The 20697-nt window shown below is 38.5% G+C and overlaps 1 protein-coding gene across 8 annotated transcripts in view; it reads left to right on the top strand.

The window, feature by feature from the left end:
* Positions 1-20697, top strand: part of VWA3B (von Willebrand factor A domain containing 3B) — a 229576-nt gene that overhangs the window by 45377 nt on the left and 163502 nt on the right. For all 8 annotated transcript variants that reach the window (XR_005365788.1, XR_005365787.1, XR_005365789.1 and 5 more), the window contains exon 8: positions 5270-5395. Coding sequence is in view for 5 of the 8 variants with exons in the window: in XM_038551081.1 (XP_038407009.1) it covers positions 5270-5395 (126 nt within the window). In the remaining 3 variants the exon portion in view is untranslated. The remainder of the gene's footprint in view (positions 1-5269; positions 5396-20697) is intronic.

Raw genomic sequence — 20697 nt, 5'->3', positions numbered from 1 at the left:
GCCAACCTTCCTCTTGAGTTTGGTGGAGAATAATGATGGCTTATATTCACGTTTTCTAGGTGAATATTGGATGTGAGACTGCATTACATTTGTACTTTACAATGTTCCACTTAGAAGAGAGAGGCCTCAGGAGATAGTATCACACCCACTTATTAAGAGTTGCCCATACTTGGTGTTTGAAATTACTTTTAAGACATCGTGGCCCTTGTGAGACATATATATTCATTGCTCCAGGGAAATGCTAGATATTTATCCATTTGGTGAAATGACTCTATTTTCTTTAAATAAATTAGTGGTTAATTTCCATAGAGTGACTGAGTGCAGCTGCCCACACATCTCAGTGGTTGGGCGGTGGGGCCAGATCAAGCCAGAAACTGTTCTATGACCTCTCAACACCAAAACATCTTAATCTGGAATTTAACTCAAGTAACTGGGGATTTTCCATTGCAACAAAAACTACTGATTTCACCACTTGCATTACCTTCATAGATGTCACTTTCCCCTTTCACTGGGCCCTTATTATAATTTTAGATCTCTGGGGATTTTATTCACCTCCTAGTTTATTATGGTTAGAAAAAGACATTGCATTGCTTTCTGTAAATAGAAGCACGTGCTGCCTCTCCCTGAAAGTACTGCCTTTTGATAGTTCAGTTCTTTTAGAGTCTCACAGCTGAATAAGGAGGTTAGAGCTGCAGCAGACAGCGGTCTCTACCCACGTAGGTCAGATCTTCACCGAGGAGTCCTGGGCAGTGGGGAGGGATCACAGACAGATGAGCTGCACTGGGACTAGGGAGTGGTCTGGGAGTCAAGGTTGCTGATGGGGCTTTTAGTTTCTGGATTGCCCTCTCCCTGTGGTACATTAAATTGTCCTGGGAGCAGTGTCACATCTAGCTGCTTTTTGAATTGCCTTTCCTCTCCTGCCCTTGGAGTGCTAGTGTTTCAGATATGTGGGGAGGAGCCTTGTGTAGCTGTGGCAGGGAAGATCTAAAAAGGAAGGGACGTACTGTTTGAGGACACGACATGTTATTATCTGGAATACCTAGGGCACAGTCATGCTTAAATGATGTGAGTCTGTTACATGCTACTCAGAAGAATTTCTTGCAATATTGGGACCTAAGGCAGGTCAATCCTGAGGCAGGGCAATTCTCTGAGGAAAGAATGTATTAGGTGCTCAGTCATTGTTTCTTTGTAATAAGGACAATAAAAACAAGGAAGGATAAGAATTCTTGCTGAATCCTGGATCCTGTGCTAAGTGCTGTGGAAGATACAAAGAAAGAAAAGACACTGTCCCTAAATTTAAGACGTTTACCATCCAGTGAGTGAAGTCAGCCCATGTGAACACAGGCAGTAATCCAAGCCGATGTGCTCACACCATAGGAAAGCTTTAGACCATAGCTCTTGACAGCAGGATGACTGGGGACATACTGCTGAGTGGTGAGCTATGTTGTAAGCAGCTGCATACTAAAAATAAAGTGTCATGTTTATGAAGGATTGACTTAAATTAGACTGGATTCAAGGTCATGTAAATACTCTTTCACCATCACTGGCTGATACTTCTTTGTCTTCCTTGGAATTGAAGGTGGGGGTGACAGGCAGCCAGGAATTACATATACTATGAGCCTATTTAATGATGGGGTGGGGGGCGGACCTAAGAGTGTGTCCTGGCAGCAAAAATGACTGAGAACAGTGGTCCTGACTAATTCCTTCCACGGGACTGAGAAGGAGCTGGAGGCAGATCACAGTCTGGGATGGCTGGGCCAAGCTTGATGGTGGAGACTGAACAGTGCCTGAATGAAGGGTAGGGTGAGTGCAGGGGAGGGCTCTGAGGTTCCTGGTGGTGAAGATAGTGGCGTACAGGAATCCTAGAGGGCTGGGAGGACAGCGCCATGTGGCAGAGCGTTAGAGGGAATGTTGTAGGGCCTTGAACCCTGGACTCGATTGCAAACAGGGCCCTCAGCACTGGCAGTGCCCGTCCACCACATAGTAAGTGCTCGACAAATATTTGCCAAATGAATAATTAATGAATTGGACTCTGACAACTGGACTTTATCCTGTAGGTGAGACATGGAAGATTTGACAAGGAGGTGGTGTTCCCCTGACATATCAAAATATATTTGACCTGGGGCTCATTTCATTTGTTAAACCAGCCAGTCTGAGAAATCAATACCAGGTGCTAATGAAAAACAGCAGCTTAATGCGACCTCTCTCTCCCAGCTAGTGTCAGAATGCTGTCAGCCTTCAAATTGCTACCTCATGGCACATGGGAGATATCAGGGCTTGGGGTGGGAGGGGGATGTTTGGGTTGGAAGATTTTGTAGTTTGTCTGGATGTCTCTTTGAGGAACCATATCCTTCTTCTGTGCACAGCAGATCTTGACTGGCTTGTATCTTGATGATCAAAATCCGTATGGCTTTATTGTGGTTTTGTCTCCTCTCTGGTTTAGCCTGTGGCATCTCAAATTTATAAAGCTCTCTGAATACTGGGATTTCCTGTGCCTTGTCCTCCATCCTCTTGGTCTTCAGTAGGGCTATCTCCCTGGGCTGCAACTGTCTGTCATCCCAGCTAAGTCCCTTAGAAGTGACCCTGATAAAAATGGCAGCCCTTGCTCACTGCCTGTGGAATAATGAAATAGAACTTCTATGTCCTAAGATTTGCTTCTTATTGCTCTGCTGTTTTTCTTGTTTTATTTATTTATTTTTTTAATAATAAATTTATTTTTTATTGGTGTTCAATTTGCCAACATACAGAATAACACCCAGTGCTCATCCTGTCAAGTGCCCCCCTCAGTGCTCACCACCCAGTCACCCCCACCCCCCGCCCTCCCCCCTTCCACCACCCCTAGTTCATTTCCCAGAGTTAGGAGTCTTCCATGTTCTGTGTCCCTTTCTGATATTTCCTACCCATTTCTTCTCCCTTCCCTTCTATTCCCTTTCACTATTATCTATATTCCCCAAATGAATGAGACCATATAATGTTTGTCCTCCGATTGACTTATTTCACTTGTTTTATTGTTAAAGCAAGCCCAGTTAAATGGACAGTTTTGAGTTGCTTTGTTTTCTGATCACTAGTGTGGGAATTTGTAGGTGCATGATTATAATGACTAAACCAGTGTATCAATAATTTGATTACTACCACCTGCACAGGGAACATGCTGTCCATTGCTGACCCTTAAATACACTGTCCTGTATCATCAAGACCAGTTCTGTTCTTTGAATTTTCCCTTCGTTGCTAACCTCTTAAGACATTATTAGCAAGTCTGGGGAAAATGGAAAGCCTTGACTCATTCGAAACTTTTAAAGAAAGGATTCTGCTACATAACACCTCTGTGCTACAATAAGTAGCTGGAAGTCAGTTTTGCTTTTACAGCAGTCAGAAAGTCCTGTGGGCTTATGATTTGCATTTGGCAGCAGTTTGTGATATTTTTGGAGTTCCAGCATGGAACTGGGAACATATCACGTTTCACCCCTTGGGCTGTCAATGGCCGTAGAGCCACAGTGACCCTCCATCTCTGTCAGGGCTTGTCACTTGCTTCTTTATGAATATAGCTTTAATCCTCTCACTCGATCTAGCCAACTTTGGGAGAGCCAAATCCCTGGTATCCCTTTACTTCTGCCCTGCCCTTCTTGATTACTTTTGAAAGTTAGAAACATCGATCCTGTTCTGCCCTGGTCTGTCCTGGTTATTTAAAGTTAGTCCTTTCACCCTGGGTAGGTGAGTTTCCTGGGGGCAGCCCCTAGAGGTCTGGGGGTGGTAGTCTCTCATTCTCTGTGGGTATAGGATGTCAGACATCTGTGGACTGTTATGTAGACAGGCTTGGTAGGTGGGATCTTATTAGCAGCTGGGAGGAGGGGGCTGCAGGGACATTCTATAACTATCCATTCCTTTTCTAGGGCAACTATTCAGGGTGGCAGAGTTGGGATAAGTCATGCCAACTTGGCTTTGACTCCCTACTCTGACATTCATTGACAGTGTGACCTTGAACAATGCATATTGCCTCAGTTTATATGCAGCTGTAGAATGAGGACAAGATTAGAATTGGCCTGCAGAGCTGTGGTAGAGACAGAGACAATGTTTAGAAAGGCCCAAGCACAAAGCAGGTACCCTCAAAGGTATTTATCATTAAAGGGTTTGGACTAGCTTACTTTAATAACATCGTCAGAGTTCTCTCAACTGACTGTATAGAGTCAGTGAATTGAGTTAGTTGGTTTTTTAAGCTGTTTTTTAACTGGAATGAAGTTTTTAAAACTAGAGAATACATCTGCTAGATTCTTGTCTCTGCAACCATATTAGAACTCCCTGGTAGCCCCTGAGCTGCCTTGAGTAGTACCAGGCCAGTAGCTGGGCCCAGGGATGCCACTGAATAGATGATTCTCTTGTGGCCTCTTGGAGTCACCACTGGCCTCATGTGCACAACAGGCTCTAGTCAAGAGGTATGTGGAGATGATGGTAGGTTCACACAGAGTTTTAAGAACTAATAGAGATACTTAGGTGCTCTTTACCCAGTTTCCCCTGTCATAACATCTTGCAAAACTATAGAACATTACCATAGTCAGCACATTGATATTGATGTTGTCAAGATACCACCACAGGATCCCTCATGTTGCACTTCTATGGTCGTATCCCTTTCCCTCTTGCTCCTACACCCTCCGGAATCTCTGGAAACTACTCATCTGTTATGGCCTGGACTTCTTACTCGTGGAATAAAATGTTATTGATTGTGAGAATGAGATTAATATCTATATTAAGAAGCCATATAATTTTGAAAAAAATGTCACACAGCCAAGCCTAATCCTTAATTGAGACAGTAGAGATCCAGAAAAGGAGGCCAAAGAATCATTTCTTACATTAGGGGAAAATAAAGACTGTGAGGTGGTTTTCAGAGAAGTGGAAAATCTTAGCTTAAGAAAGGTTAGGAATTATTACTTTCACATGCCATTGAATTTACCTTCCTCACCCTGGCTTTTATTAGGTGCTTTTGAATAATTTTATTCTTTACCTTACTTGGGTATTCTCAAGAATTCATCTTAAAATATGGCTGGTACACATATTTACAAAGCTTTATTGAATCCTAAAGTCGGCATTTATGATTTCTTGAGATGACAGTACTTCCTTAGGGATTTTAGTTATGATTCTCAGATTAGTGGGGAAAGTGGAATTTGATGTTCAGAAATGTTCTAGAAACTTGGCTGGGGTGGGCAAGCTTCTGGGACTGCTAGAGAGTTCTTGGGCCTGCCAGAGCCGCCCACTCACGTTGTGTTTCTCTTCTCAGGAGCTGGAGTCAGAGAGGACGTGTTTCTCATTTGGAAGGAGATGGAGGAAGCCTGCAACACTCTGACCCAGATCCAGAGGCTGATCACTGAACTACCCAAGTCTAACGTGGCCACAATAGACCGCGGTGGGTGCTATTCATGTTTGTAGTGTAAGAGGCCTAATTGTTACTAGTTGGGGATGAAGGGCTGTTTCATGAGAGTTCTTTCAGAGTTGTGCTGTGGTTTGTGTGCGTGTGTGTATGTGAGTGAGAGTGTATGTGTGTGTGTGATTGTCCAAAAAAAAACCCCAGTTGGACTGGAAAGTGGTGACTCTTGCTAGGGGAAAGAGGCCTCAGTGTCGAGCTGGGCTCAGCGATGACTGCAGCATGGATAAGTGGGGATTTGTAGCCAAGGAGCAGGGTGGGGTTGGTGGATAGGAAATTCCTAAGAGGAAACATCAGGAGTAAAGGGGGATTCTGCTAAACTCACTTGACAGGATTCTTGCTGAAGGCAGGTTGGTGACCAGACATCACCTGGGGGTGGTAGGCTATGAGGAATTTTATCAGATACAGAGGGTGGGGGATTCTGGCTAAACTGACTTAGGGTTTTGCTAAAATTGGCTGATGAAAAGATAGACGTGGAAGTCCAAAGGTAGAGACCTAGTTGAGAAGAGAATTCAGAGGAACCTGAGTTTTGAGTGAGAAAGTCCTGGTTACAAATCCCAACTTTATCATTAAGCAATAACCTGAATTAATCTCTTTAAGTTTTACTTTATTTTTCTGTTAAATAATTATATCTGCCTTGAGGGATTATTTTAAAGATTAAGTAAAATGATGTATCCTTTGCACCAAGCAGGTATTTGATAAACATTAGCTTACTTTTTTCCCTTTCACAGTTAGAGAGTTAATATATTGATTCTCCTTTCTGAATTCTTGAGTTAGTAAAGGATTTCCTCTGTAGGGCACTGATTTCCATTACAGCACCTCTGGTAATAATGGTAGTTAACACTTAAAGCACATCCCTTACATGGCAAGCCCTGTGCTAGGCTCTTCACAGTATTAACTCATTTAACTCTTCCTATAAGCTTATAAGATAGGTGTTACCATTAGCTCTATTTAGGTTGAGTAACGTACCCAAGGCCACAGAACTAGAAGTGATGAAACCAGGACTCAAACCTAGTTACTACTTTTACTTTTATTAGTAAAAGTACCAAAGTCTGGCTTTCCCCCGAGACATTCCAGTTGAATCCATAGAGTATGTGATCTGGACATTGAGGGTTTTGAAAGCTCCCAGGTGATTTTAATATTCAGCAAAGTTTGGGAACCTTTGCCAGTCTATATTGCCTTTTAGTACCCTGCCTATATTACAGAGGTGTTAATGTGAAAGGAGAGCAAGGAGCCAGATCAGCTGGGGCAGAGATGCAGTTGAAGAGAAGTGGGGAAGGGACATGTGTAGAGGAAGAGGTTAAAAGCATGGGCAGACTTGCCCTGTGCAACCTGAGAAATTTCTGGGGACAGTGAGTTTTTAGTGTGGCTAGGTGTCCAGTTATGGGTCCGGGGCAGCCCAGCTGCAGTTTCTTTGCCAGTGCCAGCTCTCTGGAGTCCCCAAGGAGGGGCCTAATCAGGCTTATCCAGAGGGGCTGCTCATTTGTAGTGACATCATATACAGGATGAACCCAAAAAGTCCTCTGTCATCCCTGAAAGAATGAAAATGGGCTAAAGTCAGCATCCATGCTATACAAGGAGAATGATCCTGCTGCTCAGGTGTTTGGTAGAGTACAGTGGACTGAATTGTTCCCACAAAGTTCATGTATGAAAACTTTAACCGCCAATGTGATTGTATGAAGAGATAGGGCCTTTAAGAGAGGTAATTAAGGTTAAATGCGATCATAAGGCTGGGACCCTAATCCAGTATGACTGGTGTCCTTATATAAGAAGAGGAAGAGATGCCAGAGACTTCTCTCTTTCCACACGTGCACAGAGGAAAAGCTATGTGAGGATGACCGTTTACAAGCCAGAAAGAGATGCTTCACCAGAAACCAAGCCTGAGGGCACTTTGATCTTGGACTTGCAGTCTCCGGAACTGTGAGAAAATGAATTTATGTTGCTTAAGCCCCCAAGTCTATGGTATTTTGTTGTGGTAGCACAGGTGGGATAAAATAGGAGTATTTAAACTTGGGGTAGTTAGGTTTGAGGATTAACAGAAGATTTTTAGATACTATTCCTAAAGGAAACAGAAAAGAAAAACTTTTGGCCTCAGTAACATAGAAGGATAGATCATTGTCCCTTTATTTCAGTCTAACACAGACACATAGCTAAACACTAAACATTTTCAAAAAAAATGCTACAAGTATATCATTTCTATTTAAAAAGCAAAAGTTGTTCAGGACCTTTCCACTGTTGGGTACTCATTGAAACTTTTATAACCTTGCTTTGGCCCCAGAGGCCACATTTGGGGTATCTGACCTGTTCCTTTTGCCACCACAGCAGTGGTTTTGAGGCACAGGAGGGTCTGCTTAATGTGAAAGCATAGCCATTCCCTATGTTTGGCTGCCCAAGGCCTGCAAGGCCAAAGCAGATAGCATAGCCATCTGAAGGGGATGAGTTAGGAGTTAGGATGGAGGGCAGTTATATGGGCTTCCATTCATGTGAAACCTTCATGTGAATTAGACAAAGTCTACCTTCCTGGGTGTAACACCCCTTCGGCCAGGTTTACTGGTTCAGGGATCAGCTGGTGTATTGTTATACCAAAGGCCAGGAGGGTGATATATGGTAGGGATGACTCATCAGCTTGATGCCTAGGATAAGAAGATGGTGAGACTAGATACTTGTTACTAGTAATTTTGACCTCTTTAAATTGTCAAGAGTAGGACATGAGAACTCTCTGGAGGAAAAAACTGACAAAAATATAAGAAATATATTTTTTTTAACAAACTGAGCCACCCAGGTGCCCCTAAAATAATGATTTTAAAGACACTGGACCCTAAGCAATAAAGACCAGTGATCCCTGATATACCAAATATCCAGATTGAGCTCTGTGATTATCTCAACTTAATGCTTTAAGAGAGTTTCCAGGCCATGATGTAGGGAGAAGGATCCCAGGTGTAGCACAATAAACTTATGATTCTGGGAGACAGAGATAAGAGTCCAGGGAGACCAAGAAATCTAGATTTCTTAGGATGAATTACCAGAAAGGAGAGAGGCACACAGAGAGAGAATTCAGGAAATCTTCAGAGCCCCCCTTGAGAATTTCAGTTCAGTATGGATGAACTCTTTCATCTGGGGAGATTACCTGAGGCTGGGAAAGATCCATTGGGAAGAATTAGAAAGAAAAGGCTTAGAGCTCACACACAGCCAGAAACAGTACCTGTTCTTAACAGCCCGAAGTGGAATAATTCATAACTCATGGGGCACCAGGTGGACTACTTGGGAAAGTCTAGCCTCAGTAATAGGGAATGAGTAGCATTCAGTAGAGCTCTGGGCCCTCCTAGGAAATCATCAAAGCAAGATATGGAAGGAAAAAACTCTTTATAGGTAATGAAACTTCATCTCAGAACAAGGTTCTGGAAGATTTAAAAGAACACAAAAACAAGCAGTAGCCAACAAGGTAAAATTCACAATTGGCTTCCAATCAGAGATTACTAGGAGTGAAAAGAAGCAGGAAATGTTTCTCTTAATAATCTATCAATCCAAATTCACTGGGAACTGACACATTAGAATTGTCAGAAAAAGAAATTCAGTTATTATAACTGTATTCTATGTGTTTAAAAATTTAAGTAGGAATACGGATGGATATTTTTTAAAAAGGCATATATTGAACTTTTAGAGATGAAAAACTTTTAAGGAAGAAAATATCTTTGATGAAAACATGCTGAATGAGATCAATGGCAGATTATTAGACATTGCAGGAAAAAAAGATTAGTGAACTTGAAGACATAGCAATAGAAACTATACAAAATGAGACAATCAGAGAAAAAGAATAATAATAAGTAAAAACCAAACAAATAGACCCAGCAATTGCACTGTTGGGGATTTACCCCAAAGATACAAATGCAATGAAACGCCGGGACACCTGCACCCCGATGTTTATAGCAGCAATGGCCACGATAGCCAAACTGTGGAAGGAGCCTCGGTGTCCAACGAAAGATGAATGGATAAAGAAGATGTGGTTTATGTATACAATGGAATATTACTCAGCCATTAGAAATGACAAATACCCACCATTTGCTTCAACGTGGATGGAACTGGAGGGTATTATGCTGAGTGAAGTAAGTCAGTCGGAGAAGGACAAACATTATATGTTCTCATTCATTTGGGGAATATAAATAATAGTGAAAGGGAATATAAGGGAAGGGAGAAGTAATGTGTGGGAAATATCAGAAAGGGAAACAGAACGTAAAGACTGCTAACTCTGGGAAATGAACTAGGGGTGGTAGAAGGGGAGGAGGGCGGGGGGTGGGAGTGAATGGGTGATGGGTACTGGGGGTTATTCTGTATGTTAGTAAATTGAACACCAATAAAAAATAAATTAAAAAAAAAACAAACAAATAACAAACAAAAGAGCATCATTGAGCTTCAGTTGGCCAAAATATACATATAGATGGAATTTCCAAAGAGAGGAGAGAAGGGGGAACTGAAAAATATTGGAAGAAATAAAGATTGAAAAATGTCCAAGTTTGATGAAAACTTTACCTCAGAGATCTAAGTTCAATGGATGTCAAGTACAAGAAAATGAGGGAAAGTCTACCAATGGACATCATAATCAGTTTGCTCAAAACTGGTAATACAGAGGAAATCTTAAAAGCAACTAGAGGAAAAAGAAGAAATGTTGTATACAAAGGAACAAAAATAACCATGACAGCAGAATTCTTGTTGCAAGTAAAAAGATAGGGAAGCAACATCTTTTTTTTCATTTTAGTACTTTAAAATTTCAGCCTAAAATTATATAGTCCATGAAAATATCTTTAAAAAAAAGGCAAAATACAGATCTTCTCAGACATATGAAAGCTGAAAGAGAGTATTATCAGCACATCTGCCCTTCAGGAAATGTTAAAGGGCTTCCAACAGGAGGACAATGATACTTTTAAATGGAAAAATGAATGGAAATCATGGAGCTACAAAAAACAGAGAACACAGAAACTAACTACATGGACAAAGATACCATATTTTTCTATGGTATGCATAAGTTCCAAAGATGTCCAAATGTCTACTGATAGATGACTGGATAAATAATGGTGTGTGCATACAATGGAACATTATTCAGCCTTTAAAAGGAAAGAAATTCTGACACAGGCTACAACATGGATAAGTCTTGAAGGTGTTACACTAAGTGAAATAAGACACAAAATAACAAGTATTATATGAGCCCACCTATATGAGATACCTGGAATAGTCAAATTTATAAAGACAGAAAGTAGAATAGTGGTTTCAAGGGTTGGAGGGAATGGAGAATGGAGAGTTATTATTTAATGGGTGAACAGTTTCTGTTTGTGATACTGAAAAAGTTGTGGAGATGGATGGTGGTCATGGTTGCACAACAATATGAATTCTTAATGCCACTTAATTGCAATCCTGAAGATGGCTGAAGTGATAAATTCTTTTTTTTTTTGATAAATTCTATGTTATATATATTTTACTACAATTAAAACAATAACAACAACAACAAACCAGTGCATTACAAAAACAAAACAAACTCAGGAAAGGAGAAATGGAAGTATGCTATTATAAGGTTCTTATAGTGTACATGAAGTCATATAATATCAATTGAAATTAGGGCATGATATATTGAGGTGTTTGCTATATCTAAAATAACTACTAAATAACAAGCCAACAAAGGAGATAAAATGGAATTAAAAATACTTGATCCAAGATCTGTCAGGAGAAAAAAAAGAGAGCCAAGGACAGATAGGGCCGATAGAAGACAAATGGCAAGATGATAGACATAAACTTAACCATACATCAAAATGTATCAGTTTGTACATTTAAATGTGGTTTATTGTATGTCAGTTATACCTTAATACAGATGTTAATAAAGTAAAAGAGGAGGATGTGGATCACTCTTGAGATGCTGAGCTGTTCAGAGATATTGGTGCTAATGCATCTGAGCATTCTGTGTGTGTGTGTGTGTGTGTGTGTGTGTGTGTGTTTGAGTGTGCCAGGTATGACTCTCAAATAAGAAGATGGCTTTTCTCACAAAACGCTCAAGAAATTGTCCAAGTTAGGGAGACTTGACTCTTCTTTGAATGATTCTACAGCTTAAAACATTTCAGGAGCTCTTCATTTGTAGTAACCTTCACAACCATTTTATTACTCACTGGAGATAAGTCTAATCATGTTGTATAGTTATGCCAAGATTGGACTCCCAATACTTGATTGGTTCAAAATATCAAACTCAATGTCAAATGACAAGAAAGAGGCTAGAGGCACACTGAAGCCCTACAGTCAGTTCCAACCAAAAGCTCTATAGGAGTTTTGAGCACTTTTTTTTTTTAAACACACGGATGGGTGGGGGCAATGTTTGTTTTTATTATCACTGTATTAAACCACCAGTTAGATGTCTCTGTTGTTATAAGTTGTGATAAAGTACACAGATTTGGAATTGGAAAGATATTTCTAATCATGGCTCTGCCCACTCCTGTGTGACACTTGGCAAGACATTTAGTATCTGTGCTTCAGTTTCCTTATTTGCAAACTTGGCATGATAATGATAATACCTACTACACAGGGCTATTGTGAGGATTAAATGAAAAAATACATGTAAAAGATTTATAACTATCTTATCACATAATTAAAATGTAATGAAGTCTAAGAAAAGGTTAATGCATTTTTTCTTTCATTTATTGAGTGCTTACTATACATAGTTCTGTGCTAAATGATGAGTATCATGATAAGTAAAACGGACATGGGATAGGTGCTAATAAAGCAGCACCTTGTACCATTTCTTGCTTGGTGAGAGCAAAAAATCAGATGCACATGCAAATATAATTACCAGCTAGAATAGTGTGACTAAGGAAAAGTGTGAGTTCTTGAGCTATTGAATTTCTGGGGTCAAGGAAAGCTTTACTGAGGAAATATTATTGGAATGGATATCTGGAGATTGAGGAGTCAAGATAATAAGGTAAAGAGGTGGGAGTTAGGGAAGAGTATATGCTAGGCAACAGAATGACTCATGCAAAGGTCCTGAGTCAGGAAGAAGTATGGCACTTTAGAAGAATTTGGGCAAGATAATTGTGGGTAGATCTCAGAGATCAAGTTAGCAGTTGGCCCTTGATGAGTCTAGAACTGTGGGCAAGGACCAGATCATGGTGGGTCTATAGACCATCATATGAGATGTCAGTCCTTAATTTAAGACCAGTGGGAAACCACTCGAAGATTTTAAGCAAGGGAATGATGAAATCAGATTTGCATTTAGAAAAAAAAAATCACTTTGGCTACTAGGTGAGAAAAAGATTAGAAGAGGGAGGCCAAGTGAGGATGAGGAAGAGAGTTAAGGTGTATAAGTGAGAGGTGATAAGTAGGCAGATCTGAGGGAATATTCAGATATTGAACTTGGCTGGCAGGACTTGGGGGTGAGGAAGTTATAGGTGTCAAAGCCAAGTTCCTAGATGGATACCATACTAGAGGATAACCAGGTTTGCAGGTAAACGTGATGAGGCTAGTTTGGATTTATTAAGACTGAAGCACTCTAGAGAGACCAAACAGAGAAACAGGAGAGGCAATTGACTCTACAAGTCTGGAGTTCACATAGCTGTGAGTGATACACTGTTGGATGAATTGAGCATTCTTGATGTAAAGACATGGCCCCATCAAGTGGGAATGTCATGTTTCTGAATCTTTTACTCCAAGATCTTTGGCTTCTGATACATACGTAGAAGAACATATGTAAGTTCTCTATTCTGTACCAGTGATGCCCAATTAATGTAATAGATAAAGACTATTTTACCAACATGATGACTTAAGATCTGAAAGCAAAACAGACTGATTTACAGAGCCCTTGTACATATTTATTTTCTCAAGAATATATTTCCCTTTTGTTCAAGTAGGACTTGCAGGATGAGATCTAGGGCAGGGCACAGCTGGTTTCTTATGTAACCAAAAGCAAATCTAACACTTGGCAAAGTGCTCACACTTCCGGCAAGGCAAAAGAGAAAATAATATTTCTTCCCAGAACTGAATTTTTTCCAACATTCTTTTACACCTTTAAAACTCTTTATAGTTAAATGAATGTTGACAGGGCTGATTAATAAGCAGCAAGGATACTGCTAAAAGGGCCAGGATTTTGTTGAACTCAAATGCATTTTCATACAGTAAACTTGTATTTTCTAGATTAAAAAAAGAAACAGAAAAACATCTGTGTAAGAATATCATATAATGATTCTGCAAGTCAGAGTTTAAGCTGTCATTGTCATTCCTCCAAAATGTGGGAGAATAATTAGTTCATTAGAATCCTGTAGATGTGGGATCCCTGGGTGGCGCAGTGGTTTAGCGCCTGCCCTTGGCCCAGGGCGCGATCCTGGAGACCCAGGATCGAATCCCACGTCGGGCTCTCGGTGCATGGAGCCTGCTTCTCCCTCTGCCTGTGTCTCTGCCTCTCTCTCTCTCTCTCTCTGTGTGACTATCATAAATAAATAAAAATTAAAAAAAAAGAATCCTGTAGATGTGATGCATTAAATTTAGGAAGAATATTGGAATGTAACACAAACTATGATGAAATGTCAGAGCTAGAATCATTTTATTACAAAGTGACTGTGGTAAATAAAAATGAAAGTTCAACTTATCAAGATTTTTAGGATGCAGTGAAAGCAGTGCTTAGAGGGAAATTTATAACATTGAATGCATAAATTAGAAAAGAAGATAGCTCTAAAATCAGAAAGCTTCTACCTTAGGAAACTAGCAAAAGAAGAAAAAATTAAACCTACTGTACCCAGAAGAAAAAAAAAACAATAAAAATTAAAGCAGAAATCAATGAAGTTGGAAACAAGAAATTAGAAAAAAATCCAGCAAAATCAAAAGCTGGTTCTTTGAAAGGATAATAAAATCAATATGCCTCTAGCCAGGCTAAAAAAAAAAAAAAAAAAAAAAAAGACAAATTACAAATACCAAAAATTAAAGAGGAGACACATCACTAGAGATCCCATGGGTATTAAAAGAATAATAAAGGAATATTATGAAAATTCTATGCCCACGAATTTGAATGGGTCAATGGATAAAATGGATCAATTCTGTGAAAGACACAATTTGTCAAAACTTCCACAAGAAGAAACAGACTATCTGAATAGGCCTAAACCTACTAAAGAAATTGAATCAATAATTAATAACCTTTCATAACAGAAAGTACGTGACTCAAAAAAGGAATTGTGAAAGAAGCTAAGACAGAAGTGACTCGCCATATGCAAGAAATCTTCAGTAAAATGAATAGCTGATTTCTTTTTTTTTTTTTTTTTTTAAATATTTTATTTATTTATTTAGGATAGTCACAGAATGAGAGAGAGAGAGGCAGAGACACAGGCAGAGGGAGAAGCAGGCTCCATGCACCGGGAGCCCGACGTGGGATTCGATCCCGGGTCTCCAGGATCGCGCCCTGGGCCAAAGGCAGGCGCCAAACCGCTGCGCCACCCAGGGATCCCTGAATAGCTGATTTCTAATTAAACACCATGCAGGTCAGAAGCAATGGGATGAAATATACAAATTGGTAAAAGAGACTGTCAACCAAGAATGGTATATCTGGCAAAACTGCCCACCAAAAAGAAGGAGAAATTAAGACATTCAAGATTAACAAAAACAGATGTCATTGTTAGCAAACCTACCCTACTAGAAAAATATTAAAGGAAGTCCTTCAGGATGAAATGAAAGGATATTAGAGAGTAACTTGAATCCACATGAGTAGAGGGCACCAATAACTACATAGGTAAATTATAAAAAAACAGCATAAATGTAGTTTTTGTTTACTATAACTTTTTTTTTCTCTTATGAGATTTAAAAGACAACTGCATATATCAATACAGGAACACCTTGGAGATATTGTGGGTTTGGTTCCAGATCCCTGCAATAAAGTAAATATAACAGTAAATCAATTCAAGCTAATTGTTTGGTTTCCCAGTACATAAAAAGTTATATTTACACTATACTGTAGTCTATTAAGTATGTAATAACATTGTCTAAAAAAAAACACAAAGTACATACCTTATTCAAAAATTATTTTATTGCTAAAAAATGCTAACCATCACCAGAGCTTTTGGCAAGTCATACTGATCACAGATCATCATAACAAATGTAATAATAATGAAAAAAATTAAATATTATGAGAATTCCAAAATGTGACACAGAGACATGATGTGAGCAAATGCTGTTAAAGGAGTGGTTCTGATAAACTTGCTCAATGTGAAGTAGCCACATACCTTCAATTTGTAAAGCAACACAGTATTTGAGAAGTATGATAAAACAGGGTATGCCTGTACTAGGGATGTAGTGTACAACATGATGATGATAGCTAATGCTGCTATATGATATATAGAAAAGCTGTTAAGACAGTAAATCCTGAGAGTTCTCCTCACAAGAAGAAAAATTTTTCCTTTTTTTTCTTTCTTTTTGTTGTGTTTGTACGAGAATCTATTAATTGTATTAGTTGAAACTATTATAATTATCACTTCACAATATATAAAAATCAAACCATCATGCTGTATGCCTTAAACTTAGTGATGTATGTTAATTCTCAATAAAACTGGAAAATATGAAAAGACAACCCATAGTATAGGAGGAAATATTTGCAGATCACATGTTTGATAAGGATCTAGTGTCCAGAAGATATAAAGAACTTTTACAATTCAACAGAAAAAAGACCAACAGCCCAATTGAAAAATAGACAAAGAATTTGAACAGACATTTCCCCAAAAAAGATAGATAAATGGCCAAGAAGCACATGAAAAGATGTTGTGAGAGATATATAAGTGAAAACCACAGTGAGATAACACTTAACACCCACAAGGATGGCTATGATAAAAGAGATAGACAATAGCAAGTGTTGGCAAGATACAGAGAAAATGGAACCTTATACGTTGCTGGTGGGAATGTAAAATGGTGCACCCACTTTGAAAAGTCTGGCAAGTCTTCAAATGTTAAGATAGAGTTAGCTTATGTCCCAGCAATTCCACTCCTAGGTAAATACTCAAGGGAATTGAGAACATATGTTCATAGCATTTTCCAGAATAGATCACATGTTAGGCCACAAAATAATTGATAAATTCAAGAAGACTGAAATAATATCATGCATATTTTCCAACCACAGTGGTTTGAAAATAGAAATGAATCTCAGAAAAATAAAAGCTGCAAAGAACACAAATACATGTAGGCTAAATAACATGCTACTAAACAATAAATGGGGCAACCAAGAAATCAAAGGGGAAAGAAGATACATGGAGACATATGAAAACACAATGGTTCAAAATCGTTGGGATACAGCAAAAGCTATTCTAAGAGGGAAGATTTTAGCAATACAGGCCTACCTCAAGAAGAGGAAACATCTCAAACAAGCTAACCTGACACCTAAAGGGATTGGGAAAAGAAGAACAAAGCCCAATGCCAAGAGAAATAAGGACATGATAAGATTAGAGCAGAAATAAATGAAATAGAGTCTTAAAAAACAATAAAACAGAGAAACCAACTGGTTCTTTGAAAAGATCAACAAATTGATTAACCTTTAGCTAAACTCATCAAAAAGAGAGAATTCAAATAAAATCAGGAATGAAAGGGGAGAGATGATAACCAACACCACAAAAATACAAAGGTTTATCATAGAATATTATGAAAAAATCATATGCCTACAAATTGGGCAACATAGAAGAAATGAATAAATTCCTAGGAACATGTATCTTCCCAGAACTGAACCAGGAAAAATAGATGATTTGAACAGATCAATTACCAGCAGCAAAATTGAATCAGTAATCAAAAAACTCCCAACAAACGAAAACCTGGGACCAGGTGGCTTCACAGGTGAATACTACCAAACATTTAAAGAAAAGTTAATATCTTTTCTTCTCAAGCTATCTAAAAAATAGGAGAGGAAGGCAAGTTTCCAAATTGATTATCCAAGGCCAGTATTACTCTGATACCAAAACCAGATAAAGACACCACAAGAAAAGAAAACCACAGGCTAATATTTCTGATGAACATAGATTCAGAAATCCTCAGCCAGATATTAATAAACTAGATCCAGCAATCCATTAAAAAAATCATTCACCATGTTCAAGTGGGATTCATTCCAGGGATGCAACAGTGGTTCAATATTCACAAATTGATCAATGTAATACATCACATTGACAAGAGAAAGGATAAACACCATACAATTATCTCCATAGATGAAGGAAAAACATTTGGCATAGTACAACATCCATTTATAATAAAAACTCTCAACAGAGGATCGTACCTCAACATAATAAAGGCTATATATGAAAAATCCATAGATAATGTTGTCAATGGTGAAAAATTGAGAGCTTTTCCTCTAAGATCAGGAACAAGACAAAGATGTCCACTCTCACCACTTTTATTCAACATAGTACTGGAAGTCCCAGCCATAGCAGTCAGACAAGGAAAAAAAAGTATCCAAATTGGTGAAGAAGAAGTAAAACTTTCACTGTTTGCAAATGACATGACACTATATAAAGAAAATCCTAAAGACTCCATCAAAAGACTGCCTCAACTGATAAATGAATTTAGTGAAGTTGCAGGATGCAAAATTAACATACAGAAATCTGTTGCATTTATATACACTAATAATGAAGTAGCAGAAGAGAAATTGATAAAAGAAATTGAAGACAACACAGAATGATAGTGTGCTCATGGATTAGAAAAACCAATATTGTTAAAATGTCCATCCTAAAAGCAATCTAGAGATTTAATTCAATCCCTATGAAAATACATGTTTCACAGAACAAATAATCCTAAAATTTGTGTGGAATCACAAAGACCTCAAATAGCCAAAGCGGTCTTGAAAAAGAATAAACCTAGAGGTACCACAATCCCAGATTTCAAGACATACTACAAAGCTATTCTGATCAAAACAATATGGTACTGGTCCAAAAACAGACATAATGATCAATGGAACAGAATAGAAAGTCTAAAAATAAACCCAAGCTTTTATGGTCAGTTAATTTATAACAAAGGAAGCAAGAATATACAGTGAGAAAAAGACAACCTCTTCAACAAATGGTGTTGGGAAAGCTGGACAGCTACGTGCAAAAGAATGAAAATGCATCAGTGTCTTACACTACATACACAAATAAAATAGATTAAGAACCAAATATGATTAGCCACTCTGCACTGAGCAAAATGACTAGAAAGAACTCACCACAAAAGAAAGAATCAGAAACAGTACTCTCTGCCACAGAGTTACAGAATTTGGATTATAATTTGATGTCAGAAAGCCAATTCAGAAGCACAATTATAAAGCTCCTGGTGGCTCTGGAAAAAAGCATGAAGGATTCAAGAGACTTCATGACTGCATAATTTAGATCTAATCAGGTTGAAATTAAAAATCAATTAAATGAGATGCAATCCAAACTGGAGGTCCTAACGATGAGGGTTAATGAGGTAGAAGAAAGAGTGAGACAGAGAAGATAAATTGATGGTAAGGAAGGAAGCTGAGGAAAAAAAGAGAAAAACAATTAAAAGACTATGAGGAAAAGTTAAGGGAAATACCTCAGAAGGAAAAGTCTTTGTTTAATTGGGGTTCCAGAGAGTGCTGAAAGGGACAGAGGACCAGGAAGCATATTTGAACAAATCATAGCTGAGAACTTCCCTAATTTGGGAGGGAAACAGGCATTCAGATCCAAGAGATAGAGAGGTCCCCCCGCCCCAAAATCAATAAAAACCATTCAACACCTCAACATTTAATAGTAAAACTTGCAAATTCCAAAGATAAAGAGAAAATCCTTAAAGCAGCAAGAGACAAGAGATCCCTAACTTATATGGGAAGAAATATTAGATTAACAGCAGAACTCTCCACAGAGACCTGGCAGGCCAGAAAGGGCTGGTAGGATATATTCAGGGTCCTAAATGAGAAGAACATGCAGCCAAGAATAATTTATCCAGCAAGGCTCTCATTCCAAATGGAAGGAGAGATAAAGAGCTTCCAAGATAGGCAGAAACTGAAAGAATATGTGATCACCAAACCAGCTCTGCAAGAAATATTAAGGGGGACTCTGTAAAAGAAAGAGGATGCCCAAAGAAATAATCTACAAAAACAGGGACTGAATAGGTATTATGATGACACTAAATTCGTATCTTTCAATAGTAACCCTGAACATAAATGGGCTTAATGATCCCATCAAAAGACACAGGGTTTCAGACTGGATAAAAAAGCAAGACCCATCTATTTGCTGTCTACAAGAGACTCATTTTAGACCTAAGGACACCTACAGCCTGAAAACGAAAAGTTGGAGAACCATTTATCATTCAAATGGTCCCCCAAAGAAAGCAGGGGTAACAATCCTCACATCAGATAAATTAAAGTTTATCCCAAAGACTGTAGTAAGAGATGAAGAGGGACACTATATCCAACAAGAGGACCTAACAATCATGAATATTTATGCCCCTAATGTGGGAGCTGACAAGTATATCAATCAATTAATAACCAAAGTAAAGATATACTTAGATAATAATACACTAATACTGGGAGACTTCAACACTTTCTACAAAATGTTGCTTTCTACAAATGACAGATCTTCTAAGCACAACATCTCCAAAGAAACAAGATCTTTAAATGATACACTGGACCAGATGGATTTCACAGATATTATAGAACCTTACATCCAAATGCAACTGAATACACATTCTTCTCAAGTGCACATGGAACTTTCTCCAGAATAGACCACATACTGGGTCACAAATCAGGTCTTAACCGATACCAAAAGATTGGGATTGTCCCCTGCATATTTTCAGACCATAATGCTTTGAAACTACAACTAACTCACAAGAATAAATTTGGAAGAAATTCAAACAATGTGGAGGTTAAAGACCATCCTGCTAAAAGTTGAAAGGATCAACCAGGAAATTAGAGAAGAATTAAAAAGATTCATGGAAACTAGTGAGAATGAAGATACAACCACTCAAAATCTTTGGGATACAACAAAAGCAGTCCTAAGAGGGAAATATATCACTATTCAAGCATCCTTCAAAAAACTGGAAAAAACTCAAATACAAAAGCTAACCTTGCACCTAAAGGAACTGGAGAAAGAACAGCAAATAAAGCCTACACCCAGCAGAAGAAGAGAGTTAATAAAGATTTGAGCAGAACTCAACTAAATAGAGACCAGAAGAACTGTGGAACAGATCAACAAAACCAAGAGTTGGTTCTTTGAAAGAATTAATAAGATAGGTAAACCATTAGCCAGACTTATTAAAAACAAAAGAGAAAAGACTCAAATTAATAAAATCATGAATGAAAAAGGAGAGAT

Source organism: Canis lupus, chromosome 10, assembly GCF_011100685.1.
Source record: "Canis lupus familiaris isolate Mischka breed German Shepherd chromosome 10, alternate assembly UU_Cfam_GSD_1.0, whole genome shotgun sequence".
In the NCBI taxonomy this organism is placed as follows: Eukaryota; Metazoa; Chordata; class Mammalia; order Carnivora; family Canidae; genus Canis; species Canis lupus.
This window is presented reverse-complemented; position numbering and strand designations above follow the sequence as displayed.